This window comes from Aulonocara stuartgranti (assembly GCF_965226115.1).
Source record: "Aulonocara stuartgranti genome assembly, chromosome: 2".
NCBI lineage: Eukaryota > Metazoa > Chordata > Actinopteri > Cichliformes > Cichlidae > Aulonocara > Aulonocara stuartgranti.
In genome coordinates, this window is record NC_138940.1 from 22203632 (window position 1) to 22226844 (window position 23213).

General features: G+C 40.1%; 1 protein-coding gene across 2 annotated transcripts in view; it reads right to left on the minus strand.

The window, feature by feature from the left end:
• Positions 1-23213, minus strand: part of nrg2b (neuregulin 2b) — a 72055-nt gene that overhangs the window by 3970 nt on the left and 44872 nt on the right. Inside the window, exons 5-11 of one of the 2 annotated variants that reach the window (XM_082547777.1) lie at positions 14451-14509; positions 9422-9445; positions 6895-6997; positions 4985-5114; positions 3989-4116; positions 2135-2350; positions 573-756 (exon numbers count right to left, since the gene is read on the minus strand). In XM_082547777.1, the coding sequence (XP_082403903.1) occupies positions 573-756; positions 2135-2350; positions 3989-4116; positions 4985-5114; positions 6895-6997; positions 9422-9445; positions 14451-14509 (844 nt within the window). The remainder of the gene's footprint in view (positions 1-572; positions 757-2134; positions 2351-3988; positions 4117-4984; positions 5115-6894; positions 6998-9421; positions 9446-14450; positions 14510-23213) is intronic. The other variant, XM_082547778.1, reaches the window with a different exon arrangement.

Consider the following 23213-nt stretch of genomic DNA (forward strand, 5'->3'; position numbering starts at 1 on the left):
AGAAAAAACTCCCTTTTAACCAGAGCCAGGCTCAGCCGTATTCTATGTCAAAGCCATCTGTTTAGTACATCAATCTTTTGGTGACTTTTGGACATTAGGCAGCAGTTACTGTTTGTGTGCTAGTTTTGTGATGCTATTCTGTCCGTGCCACAGCAAAAACCATTATATTTCACAATAACCCCACAGAAGGTTGAATGCGACTTCACGAGCCTTGGCTCGGCTTTGTTGTCAGCAGTATCGGTTCACAGAAAGTAAAGAAAGACACCTCTGTACAGCCTGCATTCAAACACATGCTGTAGGGAGAGAATATGTTAGTCATGGTGGCTTGTTTACTTCTGGTAAATCAATTATACATATGGTTTGTGCTGAACATGCAAACATTATAAGGAAAATGAACTTGGGGACAGTGAATGCCCACACAGAGACTGCAGGTTACATGCTAAGTTCTTCTTATAACTAACAGATTTTTTTTTTAAAACAAAGAATTTTTTATATCTTCAATAACAGTAAAGCTGGGGGGAACAGACATGTGCTTTTGATATAGACTATATATTGTATATAGGCTTACGTACATCGGGGCACCGTAACAGCGGTTGGTCATCGTCTCTGTGGTAGGCGGCAGCAGCAGGTGGAAGGGAGAGGGCGTGGCTTGTGTTGGGCGAGGTGATCTGAAAAGTGGGAACCTGGGGAGGCAGCGGGGGGTAGTGGAACTCCACAGGAGACAGGCGTGCTGGCGTGGTCAGTGCAGACACATACCTGGATGAGGTTAGAAAAACACAAAAAATAACCACAACTGTGTGCATTTTTACCTCTAACAGATGCTCATATCTGGTGAACACAATGTTCTCACTTTAACAATGCACTTAGTAAGTGTGCACTCCTGCATTATTGAGGCGCTCAGCTGCACCATCGGTTTAATCATGATATTTTGAAAGAGGTCACACATCTCTCTGTTCCCTGAAAAGCACCATAACACACACAAAAACCAGCCCTCATTGTGATCTGTAAGTCTTTGAACTATGGAAGGAAAAAACTTCAAACAGAAACAACAGAAGCAACCAACTGGCTCAGGTCCCCCCATTATGTGCCAACAAACCTGCTTAGTCAATCACAAGAGTATAAAAGACATTACTGCTCATGTGCATTCACTCCAACAAGAACTGAATGACTCCTGCCGCTCACTGAATTCAGCTTTACTTGTGCATCCATGTCCCATATTCTGAAATACTACTTATTTATTATTATGCAGTATTAACATCCATCCATTCATTTTCTTCCGACCAAATGAAGGTCATGGGGAAGCTTGAGCCTACTTCAGCTGTGATAGGGAGAGGAATGAGGTCCACCCTGGACTGGTCACCAGTCTATAGCAGAGCTAAAGCTGGTTTTATGGTCGAGCAGAGGTAGTGTGCTCGCTGTCCGCTCTAGTCCAGAGATAAGCCCGTCTGTCTGAAGTGAGCTCTGTTGTCAGATAGAGGCAGTGTAAGTGTGTGGTATGACGAGCCTTGGGCCACTCTTGCTTGTACTGTTGTTGATCCATGAGCCAGACGCGGAGGAGAGAAGTTATAATATGCAAAGAGCTGAAGTGCAACTGAGTGTTAAATACAATGAGAAGTGTCACTGCAGCCTCAGTCTGTGCTTTTCATGTTGTAGTTTTTGATCTTTGAACTTTTTTCAGGGTTCTCCTGTTCCGATGAACTCTGCTGTCGCCCCGTTTCTCTTCTCTTTACAAAGTCATGGGTGAAAAAAATAAATAAAAGATGTCACACCTGTGTATCAAAACTAGGTGAGTAGAATCACCTAAACAACAACAAACATATAATGATAATAATAATAATAATAATAATAATAATAATAATAATAATAATAATAATAATAATAATAATTGAATTGAATGTAATTGCCTTCACCACCGCTATATCTTTTTACACATTATTATTAACAGTGTCTGGGTGATATAGTTCTTAAAAAGACTAAAAAAAGAAAGTCCTAGCAATTAATTGCCACTTGGTGTCGCCAGAGAGTAAAGGGCCTACTGTAGCAAGAAGCACAGCCAAGAAAAAGTGTTTAAGAGCCACTGAGCAAGTTCCTTCTCCCTCCAAACCACAGTGCCCACCATTTCCACTTTCTCTACCTGTCACTGTGAGGTGAGTCTCTTAGAGAATCGTACGAGTCCCCGTACTGCATTCCCGGTCCCGACGCATCCGTACAGCCCCAGTGGGCGGCCCTCCTCGCCATGCATGCTGGGCTGCTGCACTTACTGGTTCCCACAGAGCTGGAGAGCCCACCTGACTGGCAGTCTGAGTTCATACTCTCTGTTCGCTCCATGCTCCACGTGTGCTCCTCGTGTCTGCAGGACGAGTTTAGAAGGTTATGACAGCAGCGGGGAGGAAGGGGGATACTAAGGGAGACTGAAGTTAATACACTGATCCCAACGACACACAACAGTCAGCTGTGTTAAGCATGAAAACAGAGCATCAGGACTCGTTTGTGTTGTGTTCAAGGTGGTTAAAGCTACCCCGTGTAGCTGCTGTACTTTGTTGTGCAGATATGTGCTTGCCGTGTACTGAAAGCTATTCATAGCAGATGGAGTGGATGTTATTACAGTGATCTAGCAGGCATGCCAAGCTAGGCCAAAGCAGCAGGCAGTACCACAGATAAGGGGCACAGGGTGTGCCCAGTGGCTGTGGTTGCAGTTAGAGCTCAGTTAATGAGTTATTACTCTGCCCTCTGGTGGTGAAGTGACTAATCAATCTGCAACTATGGAGAATCTTTTCTGTTTTAGCTGCAATTTGCTTAGTTAGCTCTAGCAATATAAGGTCACACAGACAGTTTATATTGTATTTTATATACCTGTATTGTGAAGCTTATCTTCACAATACTTTTAAGCTTGAGGGCAAGAGCTCAAAGTGGCACAAGTTGATATCCTATGACTTCAGTAAATTTAAAGAAAAAACATTTTGTTTTTCCCTTTGTTACCTTTGCTACATTCGTTCGTATTATATTGTATTATATTCAGGAAATTATTTACTTTAAAAGTAAAATTTGAAGTGAAACTGACCGTATCAACTATACAACACAGACCGTGATTTCTGCAAATCCTCGGAAAACATTGCATATAAGATTCTTATCAGGTCCTGTTGGTACTGTGGGTACGAGGTAATAAAGGAGTAAAACCTTTCAGTATGTGCATAAGTAATGAGTACCTTCAGAATATTTTGAAGGACAGGAGAAACAAATTACACTGTATTCGTAAGTACTTGGTACATGCACATCCTGCAGTTCCTTACAGAGCTTAACAATTTTATCATAAAAAAGAAAACACAAATATTTTTGAAATCTGTCAAAAACCTGTGAAAAAATACAATTTTTATACCCAAACTTTGACACTTAAATCAGAAAATAAATCAAACGTGACATTCAACCACTAAAACTCATTTTTCTGTTAAGTAGGAACAATTGCATATATCTGTAATTTGGTATCTTAATCTTAAAAATAAAACGTGCTTCTCCTCATTTACTGTAAAACAGTCAATCTTGAAATTCATGGATAACAACAATAATTCTATCTTAGCATTAAAGTGATCGTGTCGATTAAAGAGCTTGCACAAACTGGTGGATCAACCATTACAGAAAAAATGATTCTGGTAATTAACCAATAATGTTAAATTAGTGCAACTGCGGCATGAACCTTACACTCGATGATGTTCTATTAAATTTGTTATGCACTGTAAAGTACGTACGACAGCCCCCAGTGGATTTCCCAGATGTAGTAGTCACAGACCAATAACAATCCGATTATTTTGACTGAGGGTTGAATTGTGTGAACATTGTTTTAGTATGCTGCCCACCTTTATCTGTTTGGTGTTTACAAGAATGTCTGCAACAGCTCAAAGATAAAATGTGCTCCAAGTGGACAAAGACTAAGGATTAGGAGACCTGTTCTTTTGCTTGGATTATGTGTCCATCCTGACTGCAGTGTGTGTACCTGGAGGCATGTGAGGCAGTGGTAGAGTGGTGGGAGCGGGTCGACATTCGACTGCCTGCATAGTTGCCTGCACCCTCGGCTCCGTGGCTGATCACGCACTCGGTCGTAGGGATGCTCTTGGAGATGTACTGAAAAAATAAAACATAAAAGGCGTTTGATTGTTTTGTTACCTTCAAATCAAAGCAAAAACAAACATATGGACAGGGAATTTTAAATGTAACTACATCAGGGCGTTCTGCTCTTTCCTCTTCACTGTTTTCAGCTTTACGTTTATGCTGACTCATGCCTATTGTATCTCCACCAGGATGCTAGGTGTTTTCTGCCCTCTCTTTAACATGTAGCTAGCTGCGTGACACCAAAATTTCCCCATGTAGTCAGTGAATCACCGTTTTACTCACATAAACACTTTCCTGAAGGCAGGCCTTAACTCAAGTTTTAAATCGAAGTCACGAAGCTAAAAAAAAACTCCAGCAGGAACATGAACCAGCTGAGTCTCTGTTGGTTTCTGAACATCCAGTCCTCCTGTCTTTTTCCTCTTCGGTCGGTCATTAGCATTAATGAATATGTGAGGGTTTTCTGGACTTCTTGACACCCAAATCCTATTTCTGGGATGGGTATATTTAATTAAAAGCACTGATATATCTGGTTTTATTTTAATAAATGCTGCGGGGCTTTGATATAGTGGATTTTTATGCTATATCAGATCAGTAGCTATGCTTGTAAATTAATTGCTGTTGAATCGCACAGCAAAAAGTCAAATGAAATCAATTTGTTACAGTTGCAAACACTCTGGTTTCAACTTAACTCATTCACTGCCAGCCATTGGCAGTGAATGAGTTAAACCCATTGACTCATACACTGCAATTGACGGCTATAGACGTCAATGGCAGTGAATGAGTTAAGCTTAAACAGCTTCTCTGAAAGTAATGATAATTTGCAAAAACAAACTAAAATTAGGGCTCCACTCAGCTGAGTGTTATTATTGTTTGGACTCACGTCAACCATGGGGATCTCCTCAGGACCAGGGCCAGGATGATTTGGCCCATTAGCCAACATGCGGTTTGGCTGCTCCACACACTGATTCTGGTTTTGGTGTAGGTGACTCTGCATCTTCTTCCTCTGCTTCCTGGACGGGTGGTGATGATGAAGGAACAATAAGAGATCTACCAAACCGATGTCCTCTCTTACTACTGAATTCAAAATATGTGAGGGGACGTGGTAGAACATGAGTCAATAGAATTTAGCTGGCAAAATGTGAATTAAATGTATTTATATATTACTATTGTACTTACAGTCAATGTAAGATGCCTGCACAAAAGCGTTTTTTTGGTCTATAAGATGGTAGCAGTTTCAAGATGCCTTCCGCCAATCATGTTATTTAGATGACAATATTCAAATATGGTACTGTGCAAAAGTCTAAGTAGTTTAGTCATTTAAAAAAATAGATTTGAGCAAATGTTCTCCAAGCTTTCTCGTGGTTTTTCAAAGTTTTTCTTCAAACATTGGCTGCTTTTTCATTTATTTTTGTTTCCACATAACAGAGAACTTAGCAAAAAAACTAACTTTAAATTGTATCTCTACGCTCTTTGTTACAAACAGGCTGTCACAAAACGAAATCACGTTCTTATTTCTTTAGTTGAATCTATGCAAAAGATCAAGTCTGACCAATTTAAAATAATCTTTTTCACCAAAAACTTAATTTTAATACATCTGTTTGCTAAAAAAGTGTCCATGAAAAATTTGAGGAAACTAGACAAGTAAAGGGCAAAACACAAAATAGCAAGCCTAAAACAACATCTATATTATGGACAGTATGTGAAAGTCACGTCCTTAAGAAACAGGCCCTTCACCATTCAGAAACGGTCTCAGTGGAAGACTTGCTGTCAAGAAGCCATTAAGGAAGGAAAACAAGGTGAAACGGATAAAGTCCGAAAATTACATAAGAGCTGGACTGAGGATCAGTGGCAACAGGTGTGATGGAATCATGAAGCCAAACTTGAAACTGTTGGTTCAAATGATTGTCAAATGTATCCTATATGGAAGACGTCAGTAGAGCGGGACGACAGTGAGTGTCTAGAGTTATCTGTAAAACACGGTGGAGGCTCTGTCTTAGTGTCGGCTGCATTTCAGTCGGTGGTGTTGGGAATCATGTCATAACTGCTGGAAGTATGAACACCATTATCATCCATTATGCAATACCATTGGGAAATCATCTGATTAGAAATGGCTTCATTTTTCCACATGTTAATGATCCTGAATACACTGCTAGTATAGTAAAAGCATAGTGGATAAAAAACACACAATGAAACACTGTCAGGCATGGATTGGCCTCCCCAGAGCCCAGACCTCAACTTTACTGAAGCAGTGTGGGACCATCTTGACAGAGAATGTAGCAAAAGTCAGAAACATCCAAAGAAGAGCTTTGAATGTCCTTCAAGAAGCTTGGAGAACTATTCCTGAAGACTACTTAAATTAAGGTGGTAATATCAAATATTGGCTTTTAAGCGCATTGGGATTTCTTTTTGTCTTATGCACTGCATTTACGTTTAATTTTGCAAATGTTTTAGAAAATCGCAGCACTTATTTTTCCTAGCAGAATACAGTGGTTTGAGATTTTTGCACAGTACAAATTTTTCACAAATAAAGATGCAGCTTCTTTTTTTCTTTAAATAGAGCACTCTAATAATGTCTTAATTAATAATATTTCAGTTCCAGAGGACAATTTCTGCAGAACAAATGCTTTCAGTCAAAGTTACTTAACATGCATGCAATATAAGGCTTCTGATTGTAATAGAGTACTTTTAGGTCTTTGTAATGGCACTTTTGCTTTTAACTTAAGGGTTAATTCAAAGGTTTTGAGTCTTTTGTATACGGTGGAATTGTTTCTTTTTGCTTCAAAGACATACTTTGTTTTGCAGTAGGCCACCACACAAACGATGCCAACCACTAACAACGCCACACAGATGCCTGTGATCGTCAGCACCCGCCTCTGGTAGAGCTCCTCAGCCTCTGTGGATGCAAATATGCAAACACATACACACACATTCAAACGCACATTTTACCATACCAAAAATACACACGCACACACGCGCACACACACACACACACACATACAGCATGAGCACTATTCCATCTATGGCAACTAAAGAAACTGTTGTCCTCACTATGATCTGCTGTCATCGTGTCCCTGTGCTGTCTCTGTTCTATCAAATCACATGCCTTGGACTTTTAACGTTCTTGCAGTCACACAGTACTACACAACAAAGAGGAGTAATTATACAGTCTCACGACTATCATGAGGAAAAGCTGAGATGTAAACCTACAACCTGGCACAGACTTCCTGCTGTCTTAAACAAGTTTGTAATGGCCATGGGGATGTAATGCCACAGATGGCACTGGAAAAGATCTGATGCCATGCCTGTATGAATGGAGTCACACGAGACAAGTTGTCAAGATGGGGTAAAAAAAAATCAGGGTTAACACCACAGCGGCCCGAGAACCAGATGAAAGTTTGGTATTCACATAGCTCGCCATCAGCATCACAAACACAGGATTTTTTGAATTAAAACAAGTTGACACCAGATTGAATGTTTTGCTGCCCTCTGGTGGTGTGACCTATTACAGCCCAACAGCGATGTCACAATTTACCACCTTAACCTTAAGTTGAAGCTAAAAAGCGAAACATTTTTATCAAAGAAAAAGGTTTAAATAGCACCCATGGTGTTATGGTGTTTATTTTGTTATTTTACAATTTTACAATAATCTAATTCATAGCTCATATTCTTGGGAAAAACTGTGAACGACTATACTGTTTCTTTAACGTGCAAATCTCCTGCAAGAGTTCTTGTACATTGGGAAAGTAACCAATTTCAATTTAAACGGACTCAACAGTACAGGTGTGGAAGTCCCCGTGGATCACATTAAACTTTATTTAGTTCATAACACAATATGGTGATGGCGCGTGAATCTTGTAGTGAATCCAATTCAGATTCTGGGGGCTGCTGCGGTGTAACACTCTGTGTCAGAACGAAAAGCACAAAACACAGTGCAACAAATAAACAGAACGTGAGAGGGAAGAGAGAGGGAATAAAAGCAGGAAAAGCAAAGTGGTGAAAAAGGAGGAAGCAGAAGGAAATACACAGAGGGAAAGGAAAGAGGCTGCAAGGGGAGCAGGGGCGTGTCCAGGAAAAAGGCCCAGGAGAAGAAAGAGGCCTGCGGGAACCAAAGACTGACCTGACTTTGTCCCCTTATCAACTAACTGGATTATCGAGGTCACTGCATTGTTAGTTACGGCCAAATTAACAGTAACTAACAGTAACTTTTTGTTTTCATCAACCTAAATCAGTGTCAGTGCGCCCCAGGGCAGCTGTGGCTACAATGTAGCTGTACCAGTGTGTGAATGTGTGTGTGAATGGGTGTAGATGTAGTGTAAAGCGCTTTGGGGTTCTTAGGGACTAAGTAAAGCGCTATACAAATACAGGCCATTTACCATTTAAATCTTCTGCAACACAAATATTTGTTTGTTCAAATGAGTTTCTTCTCAGTTTACATTAAAACTAATGCCGTTCAGTGGTGCCTGAAACCTATCATTAAACCTGCCAAACAAAACAAAACAAAAACTCTAGACACGCCACTGAAAAGAAGGGAAAGGGGGCGGGGGGGGGGGGGGGGGGGGCACGAGGACAGTCTTTAAATAAAGGGCCTCTGTAGGGATTGACGAGCCTACGAGAGCCTCGGCCCGGCATTGTGTGTGTGTCACAGGGTACTGATACAGAAAGGCAAAAGGAAATGGGAAGGCAAGCTCGCTGGCACAGTGGGGCCAGCAGCGATCGTGATTTAGGACAGGCAAGCTCTTGACTCTGACACTGAGTCAATCAAGGGCATAATAATAAGGACAGACTATGTAGTCAGGCTTTTTTTGCTGGCTTTTGGCAGTGCTTTGCAAAAATGCTCATAGCTTGCATGTTTTTGTTCGACGGGCTGCTGAAACCAATATGCACACTGCCAAAGCCCGGCGGACGAGCCAGTTACTTGTATTTATCAATGATGCAAAACATTCGCTGATTTTTCTTTTGGAGCAAAGAGGCAGCTTTTTGCTTTTCTGATATGGTGTCCAGATAAACAGTTTGGAGTCGTATCAGGAGCCCCTTACACTGAGTTTGAATGCACCTCTGCACGTTCTCTTATTATTGTATCCCTTCCCAATGAATTTGTCTCTTTCTCTAGTGTTGTTACACCAAAAAAAGAAGAGTGCATGCAAAGACGGGAGGTTAGGTGTCTTAAAACCAAGTTAGTGGGCAGGAGAAAAAGAAGGACAGGTTGTGAGAGACCCAGTTGTTGGTTTTAGAGAGAAGATGGCACAATAATGTGTGACTGTGAGAGGATCTTGGCACATCCTTTAAGCACAGCAAAATGAATAATAATGTTCCATACCCATAAATTCAATTCTGAGAAGCTCTGCCAGCGCAGAAAGTTGTCGTGGTAAAAGGAAAGAGACACATAGGGTCAGGTGTAATGTCCACTTTGGAGCAGATATATTATTTCCATGTCCTGCATATGCTGAACCAGGATATAAGTTAATTATAGAGTGACTGACACGCGTACCGTCTAGTAACAGACAGACAACTCAGACAGCCTCAGCTCTGTGATCCCCAGAAATGACAGGAAAAACTAAACAAAAAAAAAAAAAACCCAAACAAACGAAGCCAAAAAACAGGCAGAAATCAAACACGAAGGGAGAAAATGAACCAAAAGCAGAAGGAAAGAGAAACAGCAGGCAGGAAAAGGCATGCAGAGAAAGACTGACAAAGACAGCAAGACAAGAAGCCACATCACTTACTGCTATATTTACTAGACCTCATTTCTGGAGTAAACAACATTGGACAGAAACAAAATAAAAAAGGACAAAAAATAAGACAAAAAAGTAAAGAAAACAAACGATAAAAGCAGTGAGTTTCTCTCCAACATAAAAACACAGTACAGTCGATGAGGCCGACACAACAAATGGGGGTGGGTGCTGTAACTCATTCGCCTAATGGCAACTGTGTGCCTTTGTACTGATTACAGCATACCTTCTGTATAACGCTGCTCTTAGAGACTCTCATAGGATTTACAGAGAGATCATCTCAGCATTCCCAATATTTCTGGCCTCACATGCATTACTGGCCAGAACAGTCCACCCTAACTTTTAACTTCTGTAACCTTGAGCACTGTGTGTTAATACTGCTAGAAAATGACACAAATTGATTTAAAACAGCAGAGGGTGTTCCTTCACCGTCACAGTGCAAAAGAAAACACAGACAGACTTCAGCATGAACACAAGGCTTGATGGTGGGGTCAAAAATAAGCACACGTTACATACAATAAAACCTGTTCTTGCTTTAAATGTGACATTATTCAGTATGGAAACTTCAGCAATAGACAAACAGAAACAAAAGCACAACATGAACGTGAAGCAACACTGTATAACCCCTGGAAACAAGAAGTTTTATCTCGGTGTGATTGCTTGGGCAGCTACAAGAAAGAGCTCGTTTGTTTCTGTACAAAAGAAGCCAGGTGCTAACTTTAAAACTGTTCATTCTTTAAGCAGAGATCTCATCCCATTAATTATGTGCCTGTGCCAATATTGGCCGACTGTGTTTCGCTATCACTGCCCATGCAATCACAGGAGAATGACCAAACACATTTCTTTCATCCCTCTGATTTAAACAAGTGTTCAACATTTTGGGAAATCCACATATTTGACTTCCTGTGCAAGTGGGTTTGGCTATGTGGAAACTGGTCGTGTTTTTAATATGTTTTGATTGCTGATTGGAGCAAAAATGCAAACGATCGGAGAGAAGGGGACGACACAGTCCTGTCTCTCCAGGAAGACATTCGGAGCGTTGCGCTTGGTTGTCACAAATGAAAAATGAGAGCAGGGGAACGGGAGTTTCGCACGTTACATCCCACCCAGCAAAAACCTCTTTGAAAAGACACTGAAAAGACGACCCTGACAGACGTCTAAACAACGCTGATATTTGGTTCAAAAGGAAAAGGTGAAAAGTCGTATTCTTAGGTTGCTGAAAAGACATCTGTTTGCACATCAGTCTGAATTCGTAGTGAACTCCTCTGAAAACGCATAATTTAACCCAGAACCTTCTTGCTGTCAGTAAACACTGAATTTATTAGCCCACCTCTTATGAAAACAAGGAAAAACTGCCAAAAATGATAATGCTATTTATTAGGAAAATAACAAACTAAATTTGTGTTTGGGGCTGCACACTGTGTGTTCAGAAGTGTAGGTAATTTACTCTAAGTAAAAATAACCAAATAACCAAAAATATTAATGCATTTTATATTTTTTCTGATTTTTTTAACAGTAAATTTGAAAATTCAGAGATATAAGCAGTATTTATATTTTAGTATTAAAAAATATAACTTCGATCAAAGTGCTTAGCCATCAGTGCTTAAGCAAAAACTTACCTTGGGTGGCGCTCTAATAAATTTGTACGGTACATGCACTGTATGAACATAACTTAATTTGATTTTTGCCTTGAAGGTAATGCAATACGCAGATAATCACTCAGTGGGCAGGCTGGTGAAAATATGTGGAATTCAAGTCTATGTGAATACGACCTTTCACCTTTTATTCTTCACCTAAATTTAGACTTACAGTCATCGAAAAACAGTCATTTGGTTCTTGATAGATTTTAAAATTAGGTAAATATAAGCTCAGATGAACAACAACACGTGGCATATTAGACTGTGTTATTATTTACTTAACAAAATCTAAGACAAAATGCAGAAGCAGGGAATTCCTTAATTCCTAATTAAGGAATTAGGAGTTCAGAGGTTAAGCACCAGAGGTGCAGCTAATCAAATGCACCAGAAAAACTGATAATCAGCAAGTGTGAGCACCACTATAAAAGCTACATTTTGGCAGTTTGCGGGTCTGGTATTGAGGAAAATCTCGATCAGCTTAAAGATGCAGTTGTTGCTGCCTATCAGTCTGGGAAGGGCTATAAGCTCATTTCCAAACAATTTGAAGTCCATCATTCTAGAGTCAGAAAGATTATTCACAACTGAAAAACATCCAAGACAGCTGCCAATCTTCCCAGGAGTGGACATTAAAGCTAATTCACCCCAGGGTCAGAGTATGTGATGGTCAGAGAAACTGCAAAAAACACAAGAACTACATCTCAGACTCTAAAGGCCTTAGTTAGCATGTTAACTTGTTACAGTACAATTAGAAAACTGAACAAGTCTCATGTTTTGCCAGGAGACAGCCTCCTTTCTGTAAAGAGAGCGAGGCAGTACGGCTTAGATTTCCAGACGTCCAGAACAATGTCTTTTGGACAAACGAGACCAAGGTGGAGATGTTTGGCAACAATGCACCATGTCTGTAGAAAACCAAACTCAGCACAGCAGCACAAACACCTCATAGCAACTGTAAGGCACGGTGGAGGAGGGATGAGGATTTAGGTTTGTTTTGCAGTCTCAGGACGTGGGGACCTTGCACTCATTGAGTCATCTGTGAACTCTTCTCTATACCAAAATATCCTAGAGTCAAATGTGAGGCCATCTGTCTGACAGCTAAAGCAGAAACTGGGTCATGTAACAGTGAATCCAAGCACAGCAGCAAAACTACAACCAAACTGCTGAAAAAGGGAAAAATGATTACTTAGTTTTTCACTTCCTTTTCACTGAGTGCTTCTGCATTTTGCTTTTTGATAAATGAATAGTGTAATATGACATATGTAGTTGTTATTGTATGTTAATAATTTTAGAACCAGCTAAGACCCATGTAGTTTTTATTAAGTCCTGATACATGAAACCTCAGAAAGGAAGTACTTTGTTTTCCACATGACCGTAAAAGGGAAGTCTTTTAAAGGGTAAAACTGAGGGGATATAAGCCATAGTGGCAACTTACAAAGAGGACTGATACAAGAATCTTTAGCCTAACTTGGTATAACGACTGGAACATTTTAGAAAAAGCTTACTTGGCTCTGTTCAACACTAAATAATTTAAAAGGTAAAAACATTAACCTCTTAGCTCTACTGTTTGTCTGTAAATAACAATATTCCAGTAACTCACTGCTACTAGCATCAAAACCCCACAACTTTCAGTTTTTTACTTTATTTTTTACAATTACACAGTAAATATATAACAATTTAATTTACTATAACACTTTACTGTTTGGTGGTAGTAACATTTTGGTACCCGTGGACAGGACCAGGTAAGCTGTTTCCCTTTGCTTACAGTCTTTGTGCTAAGCTACGCTAACTTGTTAGCTATCTTGGCTATAGGTTTATATTTAATGTATCTGTATCACATGAGTGGTAATAGTCTTATAGCTCTGTTCAGAAAAACAAATAAGAAAATTTCCCAAATGTTAAAATATTCAATTTATTCAAAAATTATGTGACAATTTCTGAATGTGTTTGAAGTGAACCCTACATGAAAAGTTCAAGCAGCGTTTAGCAATATGCCATAAAAATATTTTATCGGATGATCCATGGGTGCTTGTAGTGGTAGTATATACACAGTATATCATAAGCTCTTAACCGTCAGAAGAAATAACCTCTAAGATGTCATTTGAAGAAAGTCAGATCAATACACACTGAGACAGGCCCTCGGTTGAATGACGATGAATGGTGCTTTCAAACATCATTACCTGAAGACTTAAAATGTTGAAACATTCAAACTCTAAATCTTATTTCCATTCACTTGCCAAATTGTTGGGATTTTGGGCACATTGTCACTGTTAACAAAAACTGGCAGCTGTTCAAAACAATGTTGCAAGGACTCAACTTTCCAAAATGTAAAATCGATCCAAGATTTTTCTGCTAATAGATTCTATCCACATAGTTTTGCCTTGATTGCTCAATTCTGGCTTCTCTTTTTGCTGCTCCAAAACAAGCGGCACCAATGGATCATCTACAAAGAAAAGTGACAAAGCGATTCAACGAAAGCAAATAACTTCAACCTCCTGTGTTGCTCATTATGTTAATTCTCTGTCTCCTCTGTTTCTTTTAGTGCAAGCCTCCGGATCAAGTTGCAGCACGAGAACTTTTGGGTGTAATTTACATGACTGATGTGCAGAATTTTAAGCTGTAAGACGAGGCATAATGCTTATTAAGTTGTTTATTTTGGAACTGTTTTGTAGATCCAGCGTACTTTAAATAGGGTTTCAAGCAGGTGAGCTGGCAGGAAAAATAGATGCAAATATCCCTACAGTGGTTGCTTCTGGTTACTAGAGGGGCACCACAGAGGAACCAGGGGAGACAGGGAGAGAAAAGGGTGGACACAGAATCATGCAAACATCACACACACGTTCACATACATACGATAACTCACATTAAACAGACGAGCAGGTATGCAAACACACACGCACACGCATACACTCCCTCCATTCAACCCCTCCAATGTAGCATGCAGCATCTCAGTGGGAAAGAGACAGACAAGAGCAAATGGACATACTGTAGAAATTGGCCATGACGGAGTTTTGACAGCGGTCCCCCGTATAGTCATTGGGACACCTGATGGAGGGAAAACGAGACACAGAGGGAGGGGAAGGAAGGTTAAAGTTACAGCGGGAAGAGAGAGGATAAAACAGGAGGAAAGAGAGGAGGAGGAAGACACAAGGACAGATAGATAAGAGGGGGAGAGAGGAAGGGAAGGAGGGAGACGTAGGAGAGGAGAGAGATGAGGGATTAGAAACATCACAATCCACCAAGTACAGAAAGAGAGAAAGAGAGAGACAGAGAGAGAGAGAGATGACCTGCATACTGTGACATCACCGCCATCAATATGACATCACTGCTACAGTTCAGACATCATCACAGTCGTGGGGGTTGTGTGATGGTGGTGCAGGAGATAGGAGGGGTCAAACGCACAGCCGTTAGCCTCCAACCCCTCTCACACACAAACACAGGTGTAGACAACACCCACAAAATGCATACATGAACAACTGCTTTATGGACTCCCACTCGTTGTACTGGAGAAATGTATTAAAACAATTTATTAACCATTATATAATATGCAAACATATTAACAAAACACAGCAGTCATGAACCTGATTGTGTCCAAACCTGTAAGTTTACAGTGGTCTCCACTCAAGACCGATGCAGGATCTATATGTTAGCCAGCAGATATAATTCTGGGCTGTTTTTACACATATAAACAAGAAAGTGAGTTGTTTGAAAAAATGCAGGAGGATGATATGATGTAATCGGATGCTAATCTGTGAAATCCCTGTTAGTGGAACACGTTTTATCATTTATCATGCTGAGCTCTTTTCAATAAATGCTCTACCCAGAGGAGGAGCTAGCATGTAAACGTCTGTGATTTTGTGCCTCACTTTACTCTTTGCCTTTCTGATCATGGTCATTTTGATGTTTGGTCCGCCATGTTTTTCTCGTCAATTACATTTTAGTTTTTTTGGTAAAGAGGATGCAAACACAGTGACTGTACCCTGAGCATACATAGGTAGCAGATGCAGAGCTAAAGACTCCAAAGTTAGCTACAGTTTACCTTTTTTGTTAAAAGAGAGTTCTTCCTTCCCTCTTTTGCCAAGTGCTTGCACATACTGGATTGTCTGGCTGCTGGGCTTTTCTCTCTTGCTAATATTGTCGCATCTTTACCTTGCAATACAAAGTGCTTTGAGGCAACTGTTACTTTATTTTTAATTATTTTTGGTGAATTCAGCTGATTTCAGTGCTGGCTGGATGATCTTTCGAGCAAGGGAAAGATTGTTTTCAGTGATTAATTCAGTGTTTTCCTATTATATCGAACAGAACTAAACAACAGAAATGTAAAAAATTCGTCCTGTCAGGCGCTAACGCGTTAACAAGCTAAAGGCGCTAACGTATTAGCACCGTACCGCCCCTCGCATGGGGCAATCTGCGCTAAATTGCTAATGGAGATTTGCCGCGTTAATGCGGTTATGGCGCTAATGTAATTTTAATGAGATTAACGCTGACAGCACTAGTAAAAATTTGTGGGAAGAGAAATTATAACTGCACTCAGGTAGCTTAGCTGAGCTAACCAGCTAACACAATAAAATGTGACATAATGATGGCCGTTAATCACTAAGATACTTTTTTACAGAATAACTAATACACACACACACACACACACACACACACACACACACACATATAACACACACATCTCCTGCCTCAAATGTATTAATGAGTGTAATATAAGTAATGCATAGCCAACACAAAGGTTAGACTCCAAACCAAAATAAAGAGCTGAAAGATACGAAAAATGCTCTAAAAGGCAAAGGTTAGCTGCAGGACAGTAATTCTCTTTGGGTGCGTCTCTACAGCGGCTGGAAAGGCAGGCCTCCCTGTTTGAGTCATGCTGGTCGTTAGTCATGCATTTTCCATTAAATGCAGTGTCCCTGCTCTGTGTAATGCGATGTTTAAATGTACTCCATAAATAAATCATAAAGAAACGAGGACCTGTAATCATGGCACACGCTTAAAACCAAAGCATTTTCCACAAGTCTAAAAAATGAAGGAGCGCGCAGACAGAGAGAGACAGCCTCCCACAGTGTGTGAGCATGAAAATGGGTGGAATAGGTTTTGGTATTTCTTGGGCATAAATAACAGCAACAGTTTACATGCAGCTGCAGAATGTGGTGTTTAGTTTCTGGATGGGTGGCGAGCTGTCAGCAATACCACGAGCTAAACGTGATTCATATTCTGGCATCAGCCATCAAACTCACAACACTGAAACTGCAGCTCCTCGCTGCATCACAGCAACTAGAAAATTGACGCATGCCAGTTATTGGTAATTTGGAGGCTAAATATTGATTTTGACATTCTTATATTAATCTTCATTCACTCACTAAAACACTACAGGACCCCAATTTTAAATAATGCCTTTCTGAAAAATTAAAAAAAAATCTCTGTAAGAGTGCTTCAAATCCAGAAATGTCTTAAATTGTGTGTTATAATGGTGTCGAGGCTTTTACCCAGCTGGGAATAATTGATGTAATCTCTTTATTGCTGTAATTGATAGTAGATCAGCTTTTACTGCAGTCAAATGAAAAATAGACATGTTATAGAATATCTTATTCAGCTGCAGTGCACATATGCTGTAGATGGATCATAACAATTGACCACAGTTTTATGATATCATGGGTGTGGCCCCATTACAGTTATTATAGGATGAAAGAAGCTCTCTGGCGATTTCACCCAGGCCCCAGTAATGACCACACTGTATTTATTACAGTGGTCAACCAATTTATCCAGTTTGAAACGCAAGAAGCCTCGTCTTCCCCTCATGCACACACTGTCCGTATAACTGACTGGGTATCCTTTTCTCCTCTTTCTCACCACTAAAGAGACAACTTGCATTTTGAATCAATTACAGCAAAAACCCTCAGTAGAGCCCACTCAGCAATTTCCCAGAGAGATATAAATAGAGCAGAGAGAGAGAGAGAGAGAGTGGTGGGAGACACTGGGTGCAGATGCAGCCCTATGCCGGCAAAGCTTTTACTGTATATCATCTCTTTTCTATTTCTTTGCACCCGTTTTACCCTTTGCATTCCTATTTTTTCCACTCTGTACTGTTCTTTCAGCCCCCAGATCAAGTGGAAAGGAAAGGGGGAAAAAAGCTAACACACCTTTTGTTCCAACCATCTGAATGAATGTGGTTATATTCATTATTCAAAGGGCTCATCAAATTTAACAGAAGAACCACGGACAGTTATGGGCAAAACGTTCACAAGCCTGACCTCATGGCATTTGTAGATTAGATTAGTTTAGATTAAATTATCTTTACTGATTCATGAGGGGAATATCGGCATTTTCCACCTATAGCTGTGAATACACGACATACTGTTCTATGCCAGCATTCAGACTGTAGTTTAGCAAGTTCACATTAATCAAAGTAGGGATCTGCAGCTTTACACAGAAAACCAGAGGCACACCGAGGTTTAACTTGCCCACAGCTTGGTGGGGGAATGTTTGCCTATGCTCATCTTTAATTTACCCTCCATACTTTAAGCCAGGGTGCCTTTCTGTATGTGCTGTCCTCCACTTTAACCTACAGACTCCATTTTGCAATACAGCATTACTTTCTCCTTCAGGGAAGAGGAGATTACAGGTTTCTGTGGTCGGCACAAAAAGAATTTTAGAGATGTTAACAGTTCTTGCTGCCTGGCTATGTTTTGCAGTGGGTAGATTTGAAGCTGTCGTGCAGATTCAAGAGTGTTGTTATGCGTGTGTCTGTGAAGCCGGGTGGTGGTCTACATATCTCTGAGGTGAACAAGAAGCACAGACACCTGCAGACAGCAGTCTTATTTACATCCTGTTATCCAATGGCCTTAACAGACAGGCCAACAAAGGATGACAAAGCTGAGAAGCTACAGTAATTCTCTGGAAAACGCTGGCTAGTCTACTGCTACTTTACTGCTAGCTTGCTGTGTCTTCTTTAAATATGCAGTGTGTTGTATGCAGTGCAATCATGCACACGCGGTTGTGCAATCCTGCACATTTTGCATCGCTAAACTGCTATACGCAGCTCCTAATGTCTATATGAACCCTCTCAAACAAAGTTTTCTGCTTGTCAGCACCATGAAAAAAACGTTCTGATTTATCCTTCAGCGATGACCCAAAGGTATATCAGATGAGAGGCAGAGAGCGAGTGGAGGGGGAATATTGGGAGAAAAAGAGAGTGAGAGAAAGAGAGAGATGGAAATGTAAAAACAAAGAGACAAAAAAAATGGAGACCTGAAACAGACACCTCTGGAGCTAAGGATGGATTTCTAGCCGAGACATCCTATTGTACAGAAAGCATAAAAACAAAGCTTCTGACCATGCATGACTATACACGCCATCTGTTAGCCACACCGTCAGAGGAAATGTTTGTTACACATCTACAAAATGACCCAACATGTATGCCAGTTTAGAACGGAAAGACTAAAACCTCTAGTTCAGAAAACCGGTTATTATGAAGTCAACTTAGGCGACTTCGATATCTGCTTTTAGGAGTTTATCGAGAAATTGTATTATCTGAACTGGTGGCATGACCAGCTACTACTCCATTTAACAGCTCTCCAGTATATATAATGACTACTTTTAACAGTGTATCCATTGGGTTAAATTGTGCTTGTTTAGCCATACTACTAGCTAAAATCAAAATTGTTGATTTATACTTTTTATCAAGCTACTTCAACCTTTGATACAAATGTTTCAATTCCAACTGCTAGAAATACTTTCAGCTAAATATTTCCCACTTTTTAGCTAGCTATTTCAACTGTGTCCATTCTGTTTTGACAAGTATTGTGCTTGTTTATCTATACTGTTATATAATATAATATAATAATATAACAATACTTAAAGTTTCATTTTAATCTGCTTTCCATATTTTTAGATAATTATTCTAACTTTTTATTCTTAATTTAAGATAGCTATTTCAATTGTTTATCTACTGTATTGCATGAAGCTTCTTGCCTGTTTGCATCCATCTTTTAAATTACTTGTGGCCACAGTTTGCTACTGCCTCTGGAAGCAGCCTTAACTCAGTTGACTTCAAATTACTGGAGTCTCTATGGCAATGCCTACGTCCCATTAACAAAGGTTGTAGCTGGGCAAGCTGAGAAACCAGGAAGTTTTTTTTGCGCATGCGCAATGTTGATAACCTCTGAAACTGAGGCAGCTGCTGGCTTTGCTTTCACTGCTCTGAGATCAGTGCTCATCTGCACATGGTATGGAAACATAGCTAGCACTAGAAAGTAAACAAGCCCTCTATGATTTATCATTGTAACAGACAAGTTTCCTTTTAATAACCAACTTGACCATGATGTGTTATGAGGAGCAAGCTTTTAATAACTTCTTTAGCATGTTAGCAAGGAAATGATTAATGAAAGGTAGGATATCTGGTTTATTGTCAGGGTAATTGGCTCTGCTTGCTTGTCTAGCACGCCACTGGTGCATGTTGATCGGTACTGAATCACTGAATCATGCTTATTATTAATCTCTGGCTCTCTTCCACAACATGTCTTTATCCCGTCTTCCTTCTCTCACCCCAACTGGTCGCAGCAGATGGCCCCTACCTGAGCCTGGTTCTGCCGGAGGTTTCTTCCTGTTAAAAGGGAGTTTTTCCTTCCCACTGTCGCCAAAGAGCTTGCTCATTGAGAGTCATGTGAGATTGTTGGGTTTTTCTCTGTGTGCGTTACTGTAGGGTCTACCTTACAATATAAAGCGCCTTGAGGTGACTATTGTTGTGATTTGGCGCTGTATAAATAAAAGGGAATTGGATTAAACTGAAGTACTGCCAGCTAAAATTGTTTAAAACTGTTTACCTTCCCGGCTAGCTCTTGTAGTTGTCAGCTACATCCTATTAGCTATTTATTTATTTTTTACTCATAGCCTTCATATATTTCATCAACTACTTTAAATAATTTTATTTGTTTAGACATTTTTAATGGCTAATGATGTAACTAGATGAGTTTTGTTATTACTTAAGTTTATTGCTTTTTAATTTTTTGTTGCGTCATTATTGCCTACCGTTTATCCTTTAACTTCTAAGTCTTCAGCTCAAACGTGTTTATCTCCACTTTTTTCTTTAGTGAAAAAAGTGATTAAAGAACTGAACTTCGTGATTAGTTAATCTAATTTTTCCATGTACCCCCTGGCTACTAAAATATACCCCATGAGGTACTTAGCGCTTTGATTGGGAATGACTACAGGGAGTGCAGAATTATTAGGCAAATGAGTATTTTGTCCACATCATCCTCTTCATGCATGTTGTCTTACTCCAAGCTGTATAGGCTCGAAAGCCTACTACCAATTAAGCATATTAGGTGATGTGCATCTCTGTAATGAGAAGGGGTGTGGTCTAATGACATCAACACCCTATATCAGGTGTGCATAATTATTAGGCAACGTCCTTTCCTTTGGCAAAATGGGTCAAAAGAAGGACTTGACAGGCTCAGAAAAGTCAAAAATAGTGAGATATCTTGCAGAGGGATGCAGCAGTCTCAAAATTGCAAAGCTTCTGAAGCGTGATCATCGAACAATCAAGCGTTCCATTCAAAATAGTCAACAGGGTTGCAAGAAGCGTGTGGAAAAACCAAGGCGCCAAATAACTGCCCATGAACTGAGAAAAGTCAAGCGTGCAGCTGCCAAGATGCCACTTGCCACCAGTTTGGCCATATTTCAGAGCTGCAACATCACTGGAGTGCCCAAAAGCACAAGGTGTGCAATACTCAGAGACATGGCCAAGGTAAGAAAGGCTGAAAGACGACCACCACTGAACAAGACACACAAGCTGAAACGTCAAGACTGGGCCAAGAAATATCTCAAGACTGATTTTTCTAAGGTTTTATGGACCGATGAAATGAGAGTGAGTCTTGATGGGCCAGATGGATGGGCCCGTGGCTGGATTGGTAAAGGGCAGAGAGCTCCAGTCCGACTCAGACGCCAGTAAGGTGGAGGTGGAGTACTGGTTTGGGCCGGTATCATCAAAGATGAGCTTGTGGGGCCTTTTCGGGTTGAGGATGGAGTCAAGCTCAACTCCCAGTCCTACTGCCAGTTTCTGGAAGACACCTTCTTCAAGCAGTGGTACAGGAAGAAGTCTGCATCCTTCAAGAAAAACATGATTTTCATGCAGGACAATGCTCCATCACACGCGTCCAAGTACTCCACAGCGTGGCTGGCAAGAAAGGGTATAAAAGAAGAAAAACTAATGACATGGCCTCCTTGTTCACCTGATCTGAACCCCATTGAGAACCTGTGGTCCATCATCAAATGTGAGATTTACAAGGAGGGAAAACAGTACACCTCTCTGAACAGTGTCTGGGAGGCTGTGGTTGCTGCTGCACGCAATGTTGATGGTGAACAGATCAAAACACTGACAGAATCCATGGATGGCAGGCTTTTGAGTGTCCTTGCAAAGAAAGGTGGCTATATTGGTCGCTGATTTGTTTTTGTTTTGTTTTTGAATGTCAGAAATGTATATTTGTGAATGTGGAGATGTTATGTTGGTTTCACTGGTAAAAATAAATAATTGAAATGGGTATATATTTGTTTTTTGTTAAGTTGCCTAATAATTCTGCACAGTAATAGTCACCTGCACACACAGATATCCCCCTAAAATAGCTAAAACTAAAAACAAACTAAAAACTACTTCCAAAAACATTCAGCTTTGATATTAATGAGTTTTTTGGGTTCATTGAGAACATGGTTGTTGTTCAATAATAAAATTATTCCTCAAAAATACAACTTGCCTAATAATTCTGCACTCCCTGTAGTTTAGATTTGTACAAAGCTTTGGCTGTAAATACAAAGTCTAAAAAACTTACAAACCTTTCTATAAATGAAAAATATATATAAATAAATCCTGCAAGATAATTGCTAGTAGTGCAAGGCCAAGTAACACCTCCGTTATTCTAGTGCAAGGCTCTAAAAGAAAGTGCTACAAGCTGCAAACAGGTATTTACCGTTATACTGTTTCTTCCCATCTGCAATCAGTTATGATGATGTCTGCTACAACAGTTTTGCTCTGGAATAAGTTGATATAACACAGCAGTGATTCATCTAAAAATTCAGTTCATGAAAATTTTTGCACTTGCTGTTCTAAACACCTACCAGTCTGGTAGCAGTTTCCTAGGAAAAATCCTCCCACTCACAGGAAGTGATGCATTTATGTTTACAGTTCATTTCAAATAAACACAAGGAAGAAGTGGATCGTTAGCAGTGAAGTTTTTAATCACTGTGGGGCTGTGTCAGTGCAGAAAAGTTATCACTACATTTCACGTCCTCCTTGCCATGATTGTGACCAGTAGTTTGTCACACAGCTTGTCCTGTCTCCTACCTACTGGGACAACAGGAAACATGGTGACACAAACAGTGCATAGGAGTAAAATGTGAAGTAAAGGGGGGGAGATAACTGGAATATTAATGTTTGTCAAGCCTGAGTGATTTATATATTACTCACATTATCCCTGTATTGAAGCCAGTACCTGCTAAACATGGTTTCTCTGTGCCTGTCTGTGTGACGTGCTCATATATTTGTGAGGGATCCCACCAGACAATCGTTAAATGTTGGACCCTCCAAAGAAAAGAAAGTCAAATAAACATTAAGAAAATTGACTTTACTGGGATGATGTGCAGTTGGTAGCTTTAGTCATATAAATGCTTATGTGAAACAGCAGCAATTTCCTAATGTTGTAAACCCGCTCAACATTTGGCAATAAAACCCTTTCTGATTCTGATTCTGATTCTC